This window comes from Gavialis gangeticus, unplaced genomic scaffold (genome assembly GCF_001723915.1).
Source record: "Gavialis gangeticus isolate Ggan-Ray unplaced genomic scaffold, GavGan_comp1, whole genome shotgun sequence".
Classification (NCBI taxonomy): domain Eukaryota; kingdom Metazoa; phylum Chordata; order Crocodylia; family Gavialidae; genus Gavialis; species Gavialis gangeticus.
In genome coordinates, this window is record NW_017729022.1 from 48,758,729 (window position 1) to 48,780,818 (window position 22,090).

General features: G+C 42.2%; 1 protein-coding gene and 1 long non-coding RNA gene across 2 annotated transcripts in view; both read right to left on the reverse strand.

The window, feature by feature from the left end:
• Positions 1-21,792, reverse strand: part of EEA1 (early endosome antigen 1) — a 144,970-nt gene extending 123,178 nt beyond the window's left edge. The window contains exons 1-3 of the mRNA XM_019515793.1: positions 21,736-21,792; positions 15,811-15,903; positions 1,074-1,201 (exon numbers count right to left, since the gene is read on the reverse strand). Of these exons, the coding sequence (XP_019371338.1) occupies positions 1,074-1,201; positions 15,811-15,903; positions 21,736-21,792 (278 nt within the window). The remainder of the gene's footprint in view (positions 1-1,073; positions 1,202-15,810; positions 15,904-21,735) is intronic.
• On the reverse strand, positions 13,722-15,792 carry LOC109295796. Its single transcript, XR_002096839.1, has 2 exons — positions 15,246-15,792; positions 13,722-15,160 (listed from the first exon to the last, which is right to left on the reverse strand). It is a non-coding gene; the product is annotated as an uncharacterized LOC109295796 (long non-coding RNA).
• Positions 21,793-22,090: the final 298 nt, after the last annotated feature.

Below are 22,090 nucleotides of genomic sequence, written 5' to 3' on the forward strand. Positions count from 1 at the left end.
GTTGAATTAACAAGACTGTCACTAGAAAGTAAAATGAAAAGCATCTCCCCCTCCTTTTACTTGTAGATTGGGAATATTGATAAGCAGATGAAAAACATGGAATTGCACACTGCCAGTTTTACAGATCCCCTTCAAGAAGTATAAACCCACACCTGAAAATGCACTTCTACCCAAAGACCTAATTCCTTCTGTTGCTGTTTGTTACTTCCCAGACATTAATTTAACAGAGAAAGGCTGTGCAGTCTGTACCTTTGCTATACTGGCATCACGGTCTTCCAGGCTGTACATAGCTACATTCAGCTGCTTGTATTGCCTCCAATGTGCAGCCAAGAGAATCATGCAAACCACAAAGTAGAAGCAATACAGGGTGCAATTTACAACAGCTCGATATATGCATTGACAAGGAAACAAAATGGAACAACTGGAATCCCCCATCTCTCCCCATCAAAGACCAAACATAAGCATGCAAATACAGTTTCTGGGAACGTTCAAGCCACACAAAAAGAGCTGCCCCAACAACTGTTGCACAGAGCTGGTAAAAAGCTACCTACCACATCAAACTTTTATCAAAACCAAAATGCATCTTTTTAACCAAAAAGAAACAATTATTAAGAAGGTATCTCAGAACCAGTACATAATTTCGGGAGGACAGATGGGAAAGAAATACCCTAGGACTACCCAACAGCCTGTGATTAGGGTACTTACCCAAACAAGTTGTACCTAAACTGGCAAAGCCCTCCCTGTTAACCTTCAACAGAAAGTAATATTCTGCAACCTCAAAAATAATGGAATTGTTTTCTAACCAGCCATACTGCTACTATCAGATAATGCTGATGCAGTTAGAAAATGATGCAATAAACAACACTATTACATACAGTTGATTTTCATCAATTGCTAGGACAGTATGAGACAACATAGTATTAATTAGTCTTTTACTTGCATTTAGAAAAGGGGCATCAAAATGTAAACAGTTCACTGGATAATTAACTGTTCAAATTAATACAGGATTCAGCATAATTAGAGACTATTTACCACTGACACACAAGTGTATATGCAAATGAATGCCGCTCCACCTTTTGGGTAATGGATGACCTTCTCCTCCGTGGCTTGAATCGATGCCAGAATCATGAACTGCTTCATAATGCTTGAAGAGTTCTTCAGCAGATCCATGAGATTTCATACACAGAGGACAAATAAAGCCCTATTAGGGGAGGAAAACAAAGTTGGTTTTGGCTTTTCCCAGTCTACTGATTATAAGACTTTCACCAATACCATTTAACAGGACAAAATACTTAGGAGAGTGTGTTGACTCATATAAAAACATATTTTAAAAAAATATCCAAAAGGCCTGCACAAACATTCTCTTCATTATTCAGTACTGTTTTCCAAAAACAACTATACCATTTATAAATATTATTTCTTTAGCTAGAATATTTAATTCTATTAAATTAAATAAGAAAACTAAAATTTCATTACAAAGAACTCAGCCACTATATTTCAAAGCGTTTGGGGTATGGCTATGTTAAAAAAAGAAGACTACATGGAAGTTCCTTTAAAGGAACAGATCCCTCTTCTAACAACCTTTTTTTTAATTTTGAAAAACTGAGACCCTTAGAAAAGCACACTCATGTTCATGATACCCATATCAAGCTCCTGCTTTTTATTCAAATACCTGATGGCTTGTAACACTAATAGCAAGGAAATAAAGAGGTATGGAATTACTTCTAGTTTTATATATATTGATGAAACCATAAGCAAGCCAGCTAGAAAACTACCTCATGCAAATTTATCCATTTTGTATAAATAAATTAGTACCATTCATTTAAACTGCAGAATACCTACAGCAGACATACAGTATTGCTTTTTACTTTGCCTGTACTCAATCTATTTAGGTTTGATCTATAATCAAGTTAAAGTGATTGCCATGAAGTGCCCTTAAACAGTTTACAGATCTCCAGACTAGCCTTTAGCACAGTAACCACCTCAGTTTAACTAGAAGCCTATTAACTTGAGGTTAAAGAATCTACAGTAGGTAAATCCTCAGTGTTTTGTTTTTTTTGACTCTATCACTTTGTATAAGTGAGATTAAAGGGCTCTGCCTTCATTATTCATTCTTCACATGCATTGTGTTTCAAAACACCCACTCTTCAGTGATATATAGGGTACATCTACACATGCCAATTTAAGGTGCTTTAGCCCAATTTAAGGCACATTAAGGGCACACATCTAGTGTGTACATGCTTAATGAGCCTTAAAAATGGTGATTTTAGGCTATTCATGCCTAAAATTGATACCTGCATAAAGCAGGTATCAAATTTAGGTGCAAATAGCTAACTTGCATTGGCACTGTGTGTCCACTGACTTGGGACTAACTTGAGTCCCAAGTTGGTCCACACGCTCACGTTAAGGCATATTAGCTCGTGCACATGTAGACTCTCGCCTAAATTGCCGTAACATGCATTAGGCCAGGGGTGGGCAAAATGCGGCCCGCCAGGCCAATCTATCCAGCCCATGGGACCCCTAAAAAATTTAGAAAATTAATACTGATCTGCCCCTGGCTGCCCATCATGCGGCCCTCGACAGCTTGCCAAAACTCAGTAAGTGGCCCTCTCCCCGAAATAATTGCCCGCCCCTGCATTAGGCAAATGCACATCAAGTTTAGGCGCACACAAAAAGCATGTGTAGACACGCCCATACTATCATAAGCTATAATTCTGTATTTCAGCCTTAACATTGCAAACTTCACTTGCAGAAATTGGAATGTTCCTGCAAATCTTACTGATAAGTTGTTACATATTTTTTGCTCTTTTTTCATAACAAAATTAGCATCTACGCTCCATTTGCTATACCATATAACAGGATTAAAAACAGGCACACTGACGACTATATGTTATGCGCAGGCTCACAGGCTGACATACAACAGTCCATGGACCTATTCTTGTCAGCCAGTGACAACTTCAGACTCTCTGTCAATACCAAGAAGACCTAAGTGATGTTTCAACCTTCACCTGGCACAACATCCCAGGAACCACGCATCTCAGTTATAGGCCAACAACTGCTGATGGTTGACAAGTTTGTCCATCTAGACAGCACACTTTCCCATGCTGTCTACATTGACAACTAAATCAATGCGAGACTAGCAAAAGCCAGCATGACCTTCGGCAGACTCAGTAAGTTCGTCTGGGATCATAGAGGCATTAGAACGTCAACAAAACTGAAGGTTTACAAAACCATCATTCTCCCAACCCTTCTATATGCCTGCAAAACCTGGATTGCCTACCAGCGTCATACCAAGAAACTAAACCACTTCCACTTGTACTGCCTGCAAAAGATACTAAAGTGGCAGAAAAAGATCCCAGACACCAAGATGCTCAGAAGATCAGCTCTCCCCAGTATTCACACTCTACTGAAACGCCACAGCTAAGATGAGCCAGTCACCTTTCGAGACTGCCCAACACGAACGGCAAACTGTCAAATGGAGTACGTTTTCACAGTGCATCACAGAAGCAGTACAAGGACACTCTAAAGGTATCACTAAATATCAATTTGCTCACATTGACCTAGAGTCGTGGGAGCAAATGGCTCGTGACCATCCATCCTGGAGGTCATCAATCCAGAATGGAGCACTGGCCTTCAAACAGCAACGCATAGCAGAACCAATGAAGGAATGTGTGGCCAGGAAAACAAAAACCTCCTATATCCAGTCCTCATCGCTCTCCTGCCCCTGCTGCAGCAGACTGTTCAAGGCAAAGATCAGGCTTATAAGTCACCTACATATGCACGTGATATAGCCTCCACCCCCTCCTTTCTCTTTCCTTTTTCTGTTTTATCCTTTCTTTTTCCTCCCTCCCTTTTTCTTTCCTACTTATTTTCTTTCTCCCCTCGACCCCCCGGATGTTGTCGTCTTCGTCCGTGAAGGACAACAACGCATAACAGGATTAAATTAAGTTTAAGGCAAAGCTAATAGTATATCACCTAAACTGCATGTTGTGTTAAGTAGATCACTAAATAGCATGGCACTCCCTCTCCACCCATCTATTACTTGCTATTTGTGACTAGTAAAACAAAAGCTTGAATTTTTATTTAAATCCCAAGTTATCTACTTAGTATATTTATAAAAAATTGTGGAGGGTCCTAGACCACTGGACAGTAACATCTTAATTTAAACTCAAGATTATAGCAAAAAAACCTTTTCCCATTTTGTGAATATTCTTTTGAAAACATGTTTAGAGAAAATGAACACGCTAGGTCTGTAAACAATTCCAAATGAACTAATCTCAATGAGCCCATTACATTCAAAAGTTCTCTTAAGACGTAATGCTTAAAAAATGCTAGTGTTGAGAAGATATTCAACTTGATCATATCAAAACCTACACTTGCCATGAAGGGTATGTGTAGACATGCTGTGCGCTCTCTCTCTCTCTCCTGTCCTAATAATTGATTCATCTGAAGCATTAAGTGGTGTGTGAGTGTACTTTTCATTGTAGAATGGAAGAATGAATTCTGAAAAGGTCTTACCATGTGATATTGATGCTGTGATAACAGAGCTGATAGCCACATAAAAGCAAATAATTCAATCTTTTTCTCTTAGCCTAGTCAACCAGCTGCCTTTTACAGCAGTACAGTTATGTCAGGGACAACATATTGAAACAATGCAAAAGGAAGATTTAACTGCCACTTCCACTGTACAGTGCAATGCTTCAGACTCCATCTCTCCCAAGTGTACCTAAATGCCAACTCTGAGATATTCTTTAGAATACTATGTTAGCATCTTGAATATTAGCCACTTGATTATAGGAACTGGATCAATTTTGAGAGAAGATATCAAACACTCCTGCACTGAACACAAACAGTAGCAACATAAAACAGATTTTCCAGTGAGGTCCGAGTTACTGAACTGCTGACCATGAAATAAACACAACACTCTGTGGTACCCAAACTAATTAGATTATTATGATATACATGTTGCATGCTGGCAAAATGCTGGTGTTAAAACTATAATATTCATTATGAAGTTACTTAGGTAAGCCTGAGGGTCAAATTCTCAGCTGGGTCAAACTGGCATAGCTCCAATAAATGGCCAACTCTGCTTTGGGGAAGGAATTAAGTCAGCAAGATCTATCTTTTTTCAAATTGCTCCCATGCCAACACTTTGCAAGATACTCTTCAGAAGCTGAAGACTTGACTTGAGCTATATCAATTTACACTAAGAATCTGCCTTTTTTAGAACAGAGGTTAGAAATGCTTTCTAAATGGATTTCTACTTCAGCTGTAAACACTCAGCCTCTGATGCACCTTGGGAGCAATTTTTAAAATATATATTTTTAATTTAAAGTCGTAAGTTGATGGAAGAAAATAGCTGGTTTGAGATGCTTACATGGGATGGTGAGGCACTTACATAAATAAAGGGCTGATTTTTATAAAATTAGCACACCATTACTTTTTTTGAGAGGAAAGTAGCCATGTACTATGACATGCATTAACTTTTCCACACATACTACAGTTACGAGTTGACATTTCATAAATTTTATCAAAATATTTATACAATATAGTAACAACTCACAAAAGATAGCAGTGGAGAACTGAAACAGACTGAATACTTTTTACAAAGCTAACTAGGTTTCCATTTATGCCTCTAAGCAACGGAGTGGGTTTGTAACACTTAGGCTAGGGACAAACATTACACACAAACTGGTTTAAGTGATCAGAAACCAATTTAAACTTGTAACAGAACAGATGTTCAGTGCACATAAACCAGTTTCAAAATGGCTGAAACTGGTTTGAGATTAGTCTGATACTACATTCAACCAGGTTTCACTGATTTGGCTCAAACTGGTTTATGCAATGTCCGTCTCAGACCCCTTGCTGGTTTAAGATAAACCAGGCACCCTCAGCATCCCAGCACGCTCTCTGAGCTGGGCAGGGCTCTCTGCTCCATAGCAGGGCTGGCTGGCCCCTCCCCTTTGCTGTGGCTCCAGCTAGGCAAGGATTTGCAGGCACAATGTCTGCCTGGCTTCTCCCTGCTAAACAGGGATTATTTCCCCCTTGCTTCTGGCTTACACAGACACCTCAGCATTAGCTAACAGACCACATGTTGGCTATGGTCTGTGCTATGCGAGACAACAGGCAGACAGGCTTTTTAGAGCTAATCAACAGGTAGCTTACTGTCCTTCCTCGGAAGAGCTGTTTAAGAAGAGCTCCATTAGTTAATGGAAAGAGGCTTTGTTTTCTTAATGGTTTGATAAACACTGAGTTAAGGGTGATAAACATTTCTTGCTGGGCTGCTCGGTGGGGGGGGAGGGGCAGGAATAATCAGAGCACCCTGCTGAGGTCTGGCCACACCCCCCTCAGCTGTGCCTTGTGGAAGCAAAGGGAGGGCTGCTTTAGCCTCCTCCAGCTTCTAGCCTGAGCCACTGCAGGCATATGCCTGCATTTCTGGGATGTCTGCCTGGTTACAAAACTGATTTATCCTAGTCAGGTTAGACTAACCTGCAAAGATTGAATCAACTCAGGGTCAGGTTTTTTGAATGTCTGTCCCTAGCCTTAATGATAGAATTTCTGGTGAAAATCAGAAAAGCCAGGAGCCTGCTTGTGAGGACACTCACTTGGAATGAGGGACACCCCCTATTTGAGTCCCTTTTCCAACTAAAACAGGCATCTTTTAATCTACATCTCCCACTAAGTGAGTACCCCACTCACAAAGCCATGGTTATTCTTAGATAGGTGTCTTGCCAGGCAACAAATTTCAGGAAGTCTTGGTTTCAGCCCAGTACAGAAAAGGACTTTTTTTTGGAAAGCTGAGGAGCTTTGTTGGAAATAGTTTTCCACCCAGTTCAACTTTTACTACCTAAAATGTCAGTAAACATATTAACAAATGTCAATAACCACAGAGGCCAATTTATCTGCCTTTGGAAGGGAATCTTACAACAAAAAAAACTATATCAATTCACCCCGTCTATATGTATAGCCAATTTTTTGCTAAGATTTACTTGCAGCCTTACTAATAAATCCTTCAAATCAATAAATAGATATAATAATTGATCTACTTGAATTTCCTGGTGTCCTCCCACATAAAAGAGAAAGCTTTTGAGGCAATTCAAATGTAAAATTAATTTAAGCTTAATAATTATATTCTTGTGCATTACTGATGGACAGCTTCCCTGCCATCACTGTCTGCCCACCCAGCAGCCCACCACAGTTTGACTGCGCAGGCAGCACCTACCAATATAGCCAGGGTGGACCCCCAATGGTGGCAGTTGGGAAGCTGTAAGGGTAGCGCTTTGTGCCTGGTACATGGTGTCATCCCACGCCACCACCACTGAGGAACACTGAGGAGGCTGCACCCAGGTCAGTGGCTGGTGGCCCAGGGGACGCAGGTGATGGCGCTCGGGGCAGAGGGTGTGAGCCCGTGCTATGTGCACCACTGTGAAGGCCAGGTCTCACCTGGCCACCACTCTCCAGCAGGTAGAAGGGGCCGCCGGGCAGGAGCTGCTGCCCCAGTTCCATGCTCAGCTCAGGTCTGCCCTGGACCAGCACAGACGCACTCAAACCCCTTCCCTGCCCCCGTCCCCCAACCTGGGCCTTTCTGCTTGGTGGGGCTCACATCCAGGACAGTGCCTCCACAGCCCCTCTGAGCTCAGGGCCACTGCCCTCCCCACTATCTGACCTTTGCTTCTGGGCTGCCCCAAGTGAAACCCCAGCCCTGATGGCTGAGAAGGTGCAGCAGGATCACCCCTTGCTGGGAGGAGGGTCTCTGGGAGTCCTGGGCTGTGCTGAGCCACAAGCAGGAGAGAAAAAAAGTCAGGCAGACCCCAGCCGGGATCCCTGCAGGCCAGGTTGAGGATTTAAACCCCTCCCCAGTCATACTCAGCCTGCCAGGGTCTGGGCATGTCCTCCCTCAGCTGAGCTTCCCTACAGCCTGAAGGGAAGGCAGGGCTCACATTTGCACACCCCTGGCTTCTAGCCTGGGCCACTGCAGGCATGTGGCTGCATTTCCGGAACCAAAAGTGAATGCCTAATCATTTGCTTTTTGGTTCAATCTACACAGGTTAAACTAACCTGCAAAGATTGAATCAATTCAGGCTCGGGCTTTTTGAATGCCTGTACTTAACCTGAAACACCAGTTTCATGTCCACAGTTTCAGTTTTAATTCACTGCAGCTGACAAGTAGCCTGCTGCTGCCTAAAAAAGCACATGCTTCAGAATCAGTTAGCCTGTAAGGCAAAGATCGGCAACTTACAGCCCCCATGCACATTCTGCCCAGGAAGAGGTCAGATCTGACAGCCTGCATTACATGGAGGATCAGGCAGCATACAACCACAAAGAGCTGCATACAGCTACACGGAGCTGCTCAGGACCCTGCAGAACCATGTGCCTGTGCTTACTTCACTGCAGAAGGGCCAGGTATCTACAAAAAGAATAAACACAGGCAGCTTGAGCACCCCAGGTGGCAGAGATTTGCTTTATGCAGCAAGACACTAGGTCACAAGCTCTGGCCTAGGGCAGCAAAGTGTTGCCAATTCTTGTCCCTTGTTCTGAGGTGCCGCTCTGGCCTACCTTCTGTCTGACTTCAGACTTACACAGCTAACCACTCATCTGAAATAGCACCGGTCTTACTTCTACAGTTACTCTTACTAAGCCCCTATTTTCACAGAAACACAAATGTTATGAGCAAGTTGAAAATTGGATTCAGGGAGAAGCTGTAATTTTTGCCTAGAAACCATCTTTATTCCCAAAATGGGTTTTGTGAAAAACAATCCCATATTTAGCATTCATATTTGCATGGAAGTCAAAGAATTCCATAATTGTCACTAATGAATGACCATGAAAGCAGGTATGGTACACAAACATATTATCCTCAAAACAAATTCTAATGTGGTCTGATCACAGACCACTGACACAGGTCACAGTTCCTTGTAAACATCTAGGACCTGATTATATTGAGGATCAATATAAGCAAGGTGACATGAATGCTTTTCAGAGCTGTAAAATAAAGAGTGGTTTCCTGGATTTATTTTTTGAACACTAACCAAGGCAATTAACTGAATTCCCAGGAAGTTCTCCAAGATGGATTAAACTACTTGCTGAAGCATCCCAAGAGTGAGCTAACGTATGATCATTTACTTCAAAAGGCTTATGTAGTAACCAAAAAACTGCACTAGACTTTAAGTTAAAAGTACAGGCAAATGAGGTTAGGGACTGACAATGGATTCAAATCTACTCTTTGTACCAGTCAAAACACAACACACAAACTGATATGAAGGATAACAAAGTGGGGATCTTCCTAGACAATACATGTCCTGAAAGAAATGGTGTAAAAGACACTACTCAATATATCCGCACCTACTTTCATTCTTCATCTTATCCATTTACCTCTGACTACCAAAAAAAGAAAAAAAATCTTACGTTTTACTCAAGTAGTACTGCAGACTCAACACAGCTTTAGAAGGAAGAGCTGGAATCTGTTTTGGCACGCATATAAACTTAATCGTTAATTAAGATTTTCCTGTAGCTTTTGTATTACCATTGATGAGACGTGAGCCAGAAACAACTGAGCTTGAATTTTATCTGCCAGTTTCAATGTTCAAGACCTGCCAACTAGAAGAAAGTAAACTCTTTAACTTGTCGACAGCTCATTAAGGAGTAAAGAAAGTGACAGAAACTTTGAACTATATGAAATTAGATACTAAGTAGCAGTTCTGTAAAACTGCATGCAAGTAGGAAATTTGTTTTCATCAGGCATCCACCATCTTTGAATGTGAAGGCTTGGGTTCCAGGCTACTAAACACAATCACTGGAGTCCTGGTTGCTTTGTAAATGAAACAGATAAAGGGTCCCAAAGATGGAAGACACTTGCACTGTGACTGGAATGAATGGCACAGAGGCCTCAAGGTCACTAGCATAATAAAGCATGAACTAGCAGGGAACCACCCTGTTCCGACTGATAGAAGACACCAGAACAGCATCCCTCAATACCATACCACTGCTGTAAATAGCAGCAACAGCAAGGGACTGACAGGCTCAATGCCCTTTTTTACCTCAGTCTTCACAGGCAAAGTCAGCTCCCAGACTACTGCACCAGGCAGCACAGTTTGCAGAGGAGGTGAGCAGCCTTAAGTGTTGAAAGAATGGGTTATGGACTATTTAGAATAAGCTGGATGTATACAACTCCATGGGGCTGGATGGGAGGCACCTGAGGGTGCTGAGGGAGTTAGGTGATGAGATTGCAAAGCCATTGGAAATCATCTTTGAAAACTTATGGCAATCAGGAGAGGTCCTGGATGACTGGAAAAGGGCAAACATAGTGCCCATATTTAACTAAGGGAAGAAAGAAGAACCAGGGAACCACAGACCAGTCAGCCTCACCTCAGTCCCTAGAAAAATCATGGAGCAGATCCTCAAGGAATCCATTTCTAAGAACTTGGAGGAGAAAAAGGAACAGTTGGCAACCTGACTGCTTTCTATGATAAAATGACTGGCTCTGTGGATGCAGGGAGACTGGTGTATGTGGTGTACCTTGGTTTTAGTAAGGCTTTTGATACAGTTTCCCACAACATTCTCGCAGGCAAGCTAAGGAAGTATGGGCTGGATGAATGGACTGTAAGGTGGACAGAACACTGGCAGAAGCATTGGGCTCAAAGGGTAATAATCAATGACTCAATGTCTGGTTGGTAGCTGGTATCAAGTGGAGAGCCCTAGAGGTTGGTCCCAAGGCCAGTTGTGTTTAACGTCTTCATCAACAACCTCGAAGATGGCATAAAGTACACCCTAGCAAGTTTGTAGTTGACACCAAGCAGGGGAGAGCAGCAAATACGCTGGAGGGTAGGGCTAGGATTGAGAGTGACTTAGACAAAGTGGAGAATTGGGCCAAAAGGAATCTCACGAGGTTCAACAAGGACAAGTGCTAAGTCCTGCACTTAGGACAGAACAATCCCATGCACCAGTACAGGGTGGGGGCTGACTGGCTGAGCAACAAAAATGGTCAGGAGGCTGGGGCACGTGACTTGTGAGGAAAAACTGAGGGAACTGAGCTTATTTAGTCTACAGAACAGAAGACTAAGGGAGGATTTAATAACAGCCTGCCACTACCTGAAGACGGCAGGGGTCGAAAAAGAGGATGGAGCTAAACTGTTCTCACTGGTGGCAGATGACAGAACAAGGAGCAACGGTCTCAAGTTGCAGCATGGTAAGTTTATGTCAGATATTAGGAAGAATTCTCTCACTAGGAGGGTAGTAAAACACTGGAACAGTTTAGCCAGAGGTGGTAGAATCACCATCCTTGGATGCTTTCAAAACCTGGCTAGACAAAGCTTTGCCTGGGGTGATGTAGCTGGGGATGGTCCTGCTTTGAGCAGGAGGTCAGACTGACTACATGACCTCCTGAGGTCCTTTCCGACCCTAATTTTCTATGACCGAGTCTCTGGGGCAGGTAAGACTCCCAACCTCACCTAGGACCCCCCTGCCCCATGCTCAGCACCTCCGCCTCTCAGGCAGGATTTTGTCCAGACAGGGTTCTGCTTCATCCTATTTAAGCATAATGATAAAATTATTGTTATTTCTTGCAGTAAGGACAGCCACAATTCTAATATAATAGAGGGTTTGGTCCATCTGTCTGTTTATCTGTAATTCTCTTGGAGCATGCTGACTGCTTACTGAAAAAAACCCTCCCCCCCTGCTCCCTGGAGGTGGCAGAGTGCCACCATGACAGCAGAGATGGAGCGGAGGAGTGAGGCCGCACCACTGGCCTCACCCCCCCCCCCTCCCCACCCAGCAGCAGTGGTGCAGGGTGCTGGCAGAGGGGAATGGAAGGGATGGCGGGGCAAGCTTAAGCCCCTCCCCCCACTCCTGGGAGATGGCAGCGGCCATGGAGGCAGGGGGGATTAAGGATAGGGCTACCAAGCTTCCCCCCACCTCCATCCCCCCAGTCATTGTTGATGGGGAAATTGCTAGTCTGCTAATAAAAGGCAACAGTTGGTGCTAATGGACTATTAGGAGTCAAATATCAAAGTTGTATGGCTCACAAAACTAAGCCAGATCTTCTCAACTATAAGCCAGCTGGCACTGCATCTTGAAAGAAGGATCAAGAGGATCTTCAAGCAATCCCTACAGTTCCTATTTGCATGCCTTGCTATCTTGATATATCACAATACCCAGACTCCTCATTTCCCACACTCCAGAATGCCCATCCTGCCTGCTGCACGTGGTGCCCACTCTGCCTGGTCCAGGGAACACATGCAGCACAGGTCTCAAAGCAGGCACTGCCTGCAACAGTCCCAGACAAGCCAGAGCAGGCACTAGGTCTGGCATGGTGTGGAGAGTGAAGAAAGAAGGTGAGGAGGTTGTCAGGTTGTCAGTGGGTCCAGTCTGGCCTGCAGGGCCAGCCCCGTGCCATTCATCCAGCCCATGGACTGGTCCCAGGCCACCCACTTGGCCCATAGGCCAAAACGACCCAGCACAGGTCAGAGGCAAACAGACACTAAGGCCCATCAACCACCACCACCCCATGGTAGAATATCCAGTCTGCAGGCTATATGTTGCCAACCCCAGCTCTAGACTCACTGCTCCATGATGTAAAATAGGTCCACCTATGTATTAAAATAGAATGCCATCCTTAACCCTAATCCAACTTCCACTCCTCTGCAATAAGTTCCTGATGCAGCTATAGTTCTCTTTTTTTTCTACCCGAGCGTCAGCAATTTCGCCATATGTCCCCCACATACACATTTAAGACAGAATGACTTGATCGACAGAGGATTGATCCATTGAAGTCCAAAAGTTGACCTACCATAAAAGCTACTTAATTAAGTCGTCTTGTAAATTATTGGGAAACAAAAATAACTTAAGAGCTTTATCAGATGCTATTTATCCTTGCAGCTTTTCCAGTATAGCCGAGGTGCCTTAATAAAATATTTTAAAAATAGAATTTTAAAAGATTTTAAAGATTCCAATTTTCCTCCATGTTTTCCTCCCTGTTCCATAACTCCAAAAATAAAGTAGCTATACCCCAAAAACCAGAGGGACATTTAAGTGTCTCTTAAAAAGGTAAATTAATTAATTAATTACATTATGAAATTTACATTGCATCAGTGATTTAGTAAAATCTTATGCTTTAGGTTCACTATCGTGACAAATACAAAAGTATATCAAGTATAAATACTGAATTTCAAAGGAAAATAAATCAGGCAAAAACTGTTCCAAAAATATGTAAATATAAATCACCAATATCAGAGACAGTCCACCTGAGAGACAGCTGCAAACCAGAAAGATAGAGACAAAGAGCACCCATGAAATACATGTTTACTAAAATTTACCATCTTTTAAGCATGCATAAAAAAAATAATTGTTTTGTTTTTTAAGCATCAAGAAAAAGTGGAATAGGCTGACACCCAAGCATCCAGAAAGGAAACACTTTTAATTTATTTTAAGCAACCCATTACCAAGCCACTGAAACAAATAAACAAGACCCACAGTAACTGTAGGCAGGTCACGAAGCTCCTGTCGTCTTGTTTCTGTCCCAAAATGTTCATTTTGGTAATGTTCGGACAGATCAGTAGGTGTTACAAACATTCCCATACAAAGTGGACAGATGAAGCCCTGTGAAACGTACATTTATTTTTTTTTTAAATCTAAACTAACAATGGAAAGAGTAAGAACAGGTAAGGTGTCAAATTGGTAGATTTAAAAATTTTTACAAAGCAAAGAAGGCTGGAGGCTGTATCTTTTTTTTTATGAAGTTTTGTAAGACAATTTCACAGATCATGAGATCATAATAGAAAAGGCAAACAAAAGCATGATTAGAAATGTGAAAATAAACCAATTTATCTTAGACTAAGTTTGAACATGCTGCCATAAGATGGTTAACCGTTTTTAACCAGTTTTGAAAGGTTTTTGGTGCTGCTCTGTAGTACAAAGGGACACTTTACATACAGGCAATCACAATTTATCCATTATGAAGTATCATGTAAAAATCTAACATATTTTATAAGTTTTTCAGAGCTTTCATAAAACAAACAGAAAGGCAAACAGAAATAATTCTATTGTACACAAGTGAACAAACCCAATTCAACATTTGCAGAAAACTGGTGAGAGTTCAAATTGGGTACTGACAGATATGGGGGACAAAAAACCCCAAAACAGTGCTTTACTGGAAGAGAAAGCATATTAGTTTGACCCAGGTCCCCAGCGTCTGTATAGACAGTGTGCTTCAGCAAGGCTGTTTGGTGCTTTTATTTAATAGCTGATTTAATTTAATAGTCTTACATCTCATATTTTCATCTAACACATGGGGCAATAACAAAAGTATTTCTAGATGAGCATATCACATGACAAACTGAAACACTGATTTTATTTTCTCTGTGTAGGGTTTTCAAATCACAGTGTAGTCCACTGGGAAAAATGATGCAGTACTTAAGAAGGTAGACGGGTGCACTTTAGAGTAAGGGTTGGCAAGTTATAGCCCAGGGGCCACATCCAGCCTGCAGGATATGGGACTTCAGTGGCATTCAGCAGTGGATGGCTGTTCCCATGCTGCCATGGGGAAAGGTGCCCATGGCAGCTAGATTCTGGCACCCACCATTCTCTGACATGAACTGGGTCATTCCAGCCTGAAGCCTAAAAAAGTTGCTAAGTACTGCCTGGGTAGATCCAAGAAACTCAGCACCTTCGGCTAAAGTTTACCAGAGGAATAAATTATTTGGACAGGTAGATTTGACATGAGTTCTATCTCCAACAAAAATATGGCAACACAAACAGAGTTGTATCCTCAAGCATGAGCTCTACCTCCAACAAAAAAAGAGGGTTTTGAGCAGGGATTTTAACTCAAAAAATTCCAATTAGTTCAATTAAAATAACCCTCCTTCATCTTTCTGTCCTCTCTAGCCCAGCCCTGCTGTTTATGGAAGGATCATAGTCTCTGAGCAAATACCCAGATCTTCTGCAGGGCCAAACATATTTTCTTACTTCCCAGCACTTTAAAGGGTTCTAGGCTGGAAAACCACCAAACAAACCAGCCTAGATAGAACAGAATAAATAGGGACTCCCAGTTCTACAGAACAGTAGGTGGAAGACAGACATCCTTCAAACAGGTCTGGGTGGCTGCTCACAAAATAGTTACAGAAAAGGTTCTTAGGGCAGTTACATAGCAGAGAGAGGACCACCATACCTTTTAAGATTAAATATTATAAATACTTAAATATCAGAGGTTCAAATAGTGTTAGATATTTCAGTATAAGAGAACAATGCTTTACCTGCAGCAATTAAAATGACCATTGCACTTTGTTGCAGATCCTCAGGGAGCTTCAGTTAGTACCATTTGCCACTTGGTGTGCAACCAATAACCACATTAATCAATTTATGCAAGGTATTTGTAAGACAGCTTAAGATAAGTTTTATGACAGGTACCAAGATAAAGTAATGCACAAACCCTATGCTTGAGGAGGTTTTTCCTGATGAGCCTTTGAAGCAACTGACAAAATAGCAATGCAAACACTACACAACACACTAAAATTTCTTTGTATACTGCAATATGCAGGTCATTTGGGATGCCAAGTGTAAAAATTACTGATGTGCAATTCTTATATATTGGCACATATTCTTGCTCATACTTCACTGCATACAAGCTGAACATGAAACGAACATGTACAGAATCAGCACAAAGAAATCTTCTCTTAACCCACACACATGTATTTGCCAACGTACACAAGGATCATTTAGTTAAGGTCCCCAAATCATCTCCCTAAAGCTTCAACAAAATGAGGTTGATCAGATCCCAAGTTTGAGATTCTATTCCCATGTACCACTATCCTATAGTACCTCTGACGAGCTTTCATTGTTCACATCCACTGCATTTCCAGGTGTTGCAGAGGAATCCAAATCTGAGCTCTGGGATCCAACTCTGCCTGGAGTCTGAAAAAGAAAAGATTTAAAAAATATATTAAATCCTCTCTCAAGTCTGCTATACATTAGAACTACCCATTTGCACAAGAATTTTACATAAGTTTCATCAATCCACTGAACAATTTCACAAGCAATCCATAAATTGTCAATGCAGTAACATTCCATAAAAACTTATTGCTAAATTCTCAAAACATCATGAGTGATGACTATTAATAAACCCCTATTTAATTTCACTTTCAGCAATTTAGCACAAAAAGAATTAAGCCAAGCTGTGCTTGTTTTTTAAAATCACAGTTAAATAACCATACTTACTCAAATGTAAGAGAACCCCAGATATAACATGACCCCCCAATAACTAGATTCTGTACATGGAAAAAATGATAAATTTAATTTTCCAGGGATAGAAACTAATTATTGAAGGTTTACCTTGAATTTGTCCCCCTCCCGCTGCTAGAGCAGCGAAAATAAATTGGGGGGTTTTGTACACACACACAGAAGTGCTGCTTAAAGTGGGGGAGGGGTGTTGGTACAAACTGCATGCTATTAGTGCTAAATCAAAAGGCTCATGATTTACCACATAGTTCATTGGGCTGGGTGCCAGCAGAGTCAACAACACTACAAGCAACGTGACCCCATAGATTACCACTGCTCATAGATGTTAGGGTCGGAAGGGACCTCAACAAATCATTGAGTCCAACCCCCTGCCTAGGCAGGAAAGTGCACTGGGGTCAGATGACCCTAGGCAGGTGCCTATCCTTCAAATAAAGAGAACTGAATTTGCAATCTGTATTCTCTTCCTGGATTTTATAGCTATATATTCAGCTATGAAATCATAATTTCATTAGGAAGAGAGAAAAGATTAAGTGAAGCCAAAACACGTGGGAAGAGGAGGAGGGGAAAGTCTTGGCACAAATAAGAACATTTAATTTCAGCACCCATTAATGAAAGTAACTCATCACAGAATGGAATCACCAACGGCTTGCCTGACCAAGACACGCTTGCTCCCGGAGGCCCCAGAGACAGAACCCAATCTACGTCTCCTTGGATGCTGCTCACAGGGGCAGGACAAAGGAAAACAACAGACTGATTTTTTTTTTTTTTTTTTAATTAGGCACTTCCAAGGTCAAGGGCTTTGCTCTTCTTTCCCTGGTTTCCACAGTAAATTTTACAAACAAAACTTAAGGCTAAAGTTTCCAAATGCTACCTTGAAAGCCTGGTACAAAATACAGCTCCCCAAGATTGTGTACAAACAGCTGCGGAGCGACCTGCGCATTCCAGATAGACAGACATAGTGGTATCAATTTCAAATGATACCAAGATAAACCGTTAGGATGTAAATTATGTCTTCAAACTCTTGTAGTGATACAAGTGTAGCAAAACCAATCCTGTTTCATTCATGGTTAAAATCAGCTAAATTGCTGTAACTTGTACCAAGACAAAAGCAGGCAGATCAGAACACCTGACATGTCCCCCTAAGCAGTTCAGCCTTCCATTTTAAAAGCAGCTAGAAGATAGCCGCTTTTGTCCGTAACCCCAGTTTAATCCTACCAAGGTGGGAACATACAGATTTTAAAAATCAAGAAGCAGTTCTTATAACTGTGTAGAGATCAATACCCTTTTTTCAGTCGCATAGTTTGCCCTTTTGATTTATTCATATAATCCATATAATTCATACAATCTTCAACCAAAAAAGCTAAAAGCAAGTCAACCTATATTTATACTTCATACTAATCAAAATGCGTTACATCAAATACATATTATTTAGTTTTTCTGAAATAGTTAAAAACAGTCCTCTTAAAAGAAGCTGCACACACACAAACTCTTTCAGCACACTATTATAAAATAATGCCAAAAGGAAGTCAGAACAAGCTTCAACCAAAACTAAATATTCCTCAGTAACGTAGATGTGAAGCAAATGGAAAACAGTAAGTTAGAAATAGCATTTTTCAAACATATCCAGACATGCAAATATGCTCATTAAGTTTAGTATGCAACTACCTTGAATTATTTTTAGGTGAGCAAGAATATATCAATGGTAAGAGCCCAGACCATTTATGGCAGTATTTAGGGATGTTTTAAGAGATTTATATAAAACTAACGAGACAAATGTGGGGGTCAAGCAGTTTCCTGAACATGTGAATGACTTAAGCCTATACTGAAGTGCTTTCATGATTCTGCCCCAAAATCTTAAAATGGGAGGTCATTAGGTCAAGCTTAATAAAAAGGTATGTATGTCTACATTATACCAGATATACCTATAGGTATGGTAAACATTATTAAACTTTACACACTTATAGAAGCCCAAGCAATGAATCATTCCCATCTATACTATTCAGAGAATCTCTAATCAGTGATGTTTACTGAAATTAACTGCAGATGTATTATATTTATTTTAATAAAATGCATGAAAGCCAGGGTGGTGCATGTTGGTCAATATGAAGAACAAGAGTTGGGGATCAATGAAAGAACTCAGCTCTCAATACAATTTTGACAAAAATCACAGCCTTTCCATGAATGAGTTTTCTATGCCAGTAAAACAAGAATGATTTTTCTCCTTCGCGTTATCTTGACTGATGCAGGTGCTATAGAAGGCAAGAGAAAGCATATTTTGCTCAGTGTGTATAGATAGCCTCACCTCACAAAGGATCCATCTGTTAATTAGCACCCCCCAACTCGTGACTGGAACCAGGTGTTCTTGTCACAAATCCTGGAATCCCCAAAAATTTATATGCAGATGAGGTGCAAGGCAACTTGGTCCAGCTGCACCTAATGCAGGGTGAGGTCACAATGATCATATGCGACATGCTGAGAGAGGGGGAGACAGAGGGATTCCAGGTGAACAGTTTGGAGGCCTGTTTCATGATATTTACCAGACATTTAAGATTGGTGAAGATACAGTAATCATTGGAAATGGAAAAGAAAGGCACAGCTCAGTTAAAATGTATGCAGTGTAGCAGCTCACCATGACTTTAAAAAGAGCTTGCACTGAGGAAGAGAATGGGCACTCCATGCAATGGAATGGGCACTACCATCTTTCATATTCAGGTAGGCTGCACCAACCTATCCTTGTGGTACCAAGCATGGTGCAGATCAAGTGTAGAGGACATCTGAATCCCAGAACCTCCAGCCTTGGGTCTGAACGTAGGATGCCTCCCAATGGATTTTGGAGTATATGAAGTCCCAGCATGAGAGTCTGAGATGGAGGGAGCTTGCTGGTTGTAGCGCTATACATGCTATTTAAAACTATTGAGTTCTGCCTGCTCAATCAGTATGGTTTTTGGAACGATTGAATTCTGCTCAATTGGTATGATTTGGAGCCAATTTGGCTAATTTGACCTGGACATGATTTTTGTTTTCTTTTTCTTTTTTTTTTTAAGCAAGAATTTTAGGCACCAAGGGGAGGGTATCAGGGCTGACAATATGGGCCAGGTGTTTTATAGTCAAGTTGAGCGTTGGCTGCATCAGTGGCAATGCATAGGGGGTGCACAGGGGCACACATGCACCCCCCTGACAGACTGCACTCCCCACTTTGGCGACGGGCAGGGGAGGCAGGCGGGAGCACCAGTTCCTGCCCTGTGAGCACTGGCCAGGGAGTGACAGCACTAGATGAAGGGCCATGGCCACTTTCAGGACTGCCATGGCCACTTCCCAGTAGGTGCCACTGGTAGCACCAGTTGCCCATGGGCTGCATTTAATCAACTGAAGTTGATTACTGAGCACATGCTGCTTTTGGCAGCAGTTTAACAATAGACAATGTAGTTAATGAGATTAATAAGGTTTCCTTGAATGCCATAATAATATAAGGGGCTTTTTTCCCCTATGCATATGGGGGGGGGGACAGGGGACACCTCATCTTGTATTTAAGTAAATACAGTAATTTAAGGTATTCAACAAGAAAAGCCCAGAAACTAAAGTTGAGATTAACAAGACAGTAAAATGAAAATTATTAAACTGTCTTCAGACTATACATTTGATAGCTTTCCTCAAAACAAGGTGTTAAAATGCCTCTCATTTGGTGGATCATTTTGTAAAAAAAGCCAACAAAATCCCCCAACATGATGAAATACAAATGAACACTGTCCTGGGGAAAATATAAGAAATGGACCCCAAAGGGTCAAGGAGGGACCCTGGGGGACAGCACACCCCAGGAGAAACACAACAAAAGGAAAAACAAACAAAAACGCCCTACCTGCTACAGGAACCGTGGCTGGACCGGAAGTGGCGGCGGGACCTGCGCAGCTTGTTAGCCGCGTTTTTTTTAAGTGCAGCCAGCTGGAGAGAGGAGGGAGGAGAGCCGGCACAGAGAGCTAAGAAGGACGACCAGTGAGGCAGAAGGGGAGGAGAGGCTGAGAAGGAGCACAGGGGAAGTATCCCCAGGACCCTTCGTGGAGGAGGGAGTGTGCAAGAACGCTTCTCACAGGGCAGGAGATTGCCCTGGGAAGCTTCAAGACCGAGGAAGAAGGAGGTGGCCAGGCTGCATATTCCCATAAAGCCATGGGAAGAGGCTAGAGGGATCCCCACAAGCAGAGCCTGGCTCTTGGGATCCATCCGAGCGAGACGTGAACGGCCAAGGTACCGAGACTGATAAGAACAGGATTGAAGACCCGAGAGAGTCCGTCAGAGGAAAGTCATTACTCTGAGTCGGAGGGGACATTGAAGGTTGGTCTAATATATTTCACACTAGGGGAGAAGGAATAGGGGAAGGAGGTGGCACCGAGGGAGTAGTCAGTGGTGGGACTGCACGATTTGGGGCATGCAATAACTAAGCTGCCCGAGAGTAGTAATTAGAGGATCTTGGGAGCTATAGGTAGCTTTTGTTATTAGTTTCCTTTTTTTTGTCTCTGTTGCTTGTTTCGCTTTTATAAAGGCAAGGCAGAGGACAACGCAGAGCCTAGGACCCTCCTGGTGGTTAGGAAGGTCCTGCAGGGTATAGGACATAGGTGGGCAGGTAAGTCCATAACGTATAGCTTACGGCTTGAGCGAGACCCGGGATAGGATCCCATAGAGGGAGGGCAGGCCGCAAAAGGAACATCGGCACTCTGTTGTGGCTGGGTTTAGGGCGAGGTATAGGGGAGGCTGGAGCCTCGTGAAGATCACCGCCCTTAGGCCTGGGATAGTCTAACCCCGGTGGTCAGACCCCACCACTGAGAGGGTCATCAAAGTCATGGCAAGCGGGATTGGGGGTAAGACTGCCCGGGGTGAGACGTCGATGCCCTGAGACCATAGGGACGGAGCGGAGAACCACCATCCATATCCAGAGCCAAGCGGCGAGGGACCGGATGATCGAAGCCCGACGGGTGCAAACACCAACAAATTATTTTTTGTAATTTGGAAGGCAAAGTCTGCTTTGTATATCAAGGCCGCTGATAGACATTGAAAAACCCCCACAAAAAACAGCGTTTTACCAGAAGAGGACATACACCTCAGCATTTGTATAGATTGCGCGCTTCAGCAGGCTTTTTGGCACTTATCTAAAGCTGATTTAATCAGCTACTAGATAAAAGCGCCAAAAAGGCCTGCTAAAGCGCCCAATCTATACAGAAGTTGGGTGAGCCAGGTCAAACCAACGCAATGCCTCTTCTGGACATGCACTGCACTTGGTGCGGGGGCGCACCGAGCTGAAAGTAAAGCGCTGTTTTAGTTTTTTCTTCACATCTGTAAGCAGCCCAAGTTTCCAATTAATGTTAGACAAGGTTATTCAAGAAGAAAGCCTACAAAATGAATCCCCTATTGGAAGCAAAATGTAAATATGCTATTTACAGATTACAAATTCAAAACTGTAAGCAAATTAAGTACATTTTAATTCATTTGGAATCTAACAGATAAATCCCAGTTATTAACCTCATTGCATTCAGCCAACTTTTCATCAAGAAATTCATTTGTGCTTTTCTTATCCATTTCAAAAGTTCTAATGTTTAATCAGAGTAAAAAATATTCAATATTTATGCTGCTTCCTTCCCCCAACAAGACATCTTCTACCAAGCAAATAACACCCACCCACTTACTCCTCCTGGAGCTCAGACAAACACTTTGGGGACATTTAAATGACTTCCATCAGACACCTGCTATTCAGCTTTATAAGTAGGAGAAATCTAGGAAAGAAGTATAGACATGGTCATAGGAATACTCTTGAAAGGGTGAATTAAAGAATCAGTAAGGAAGTTACTGAATTAATAAGTCCCAAAGTATTCTTTTA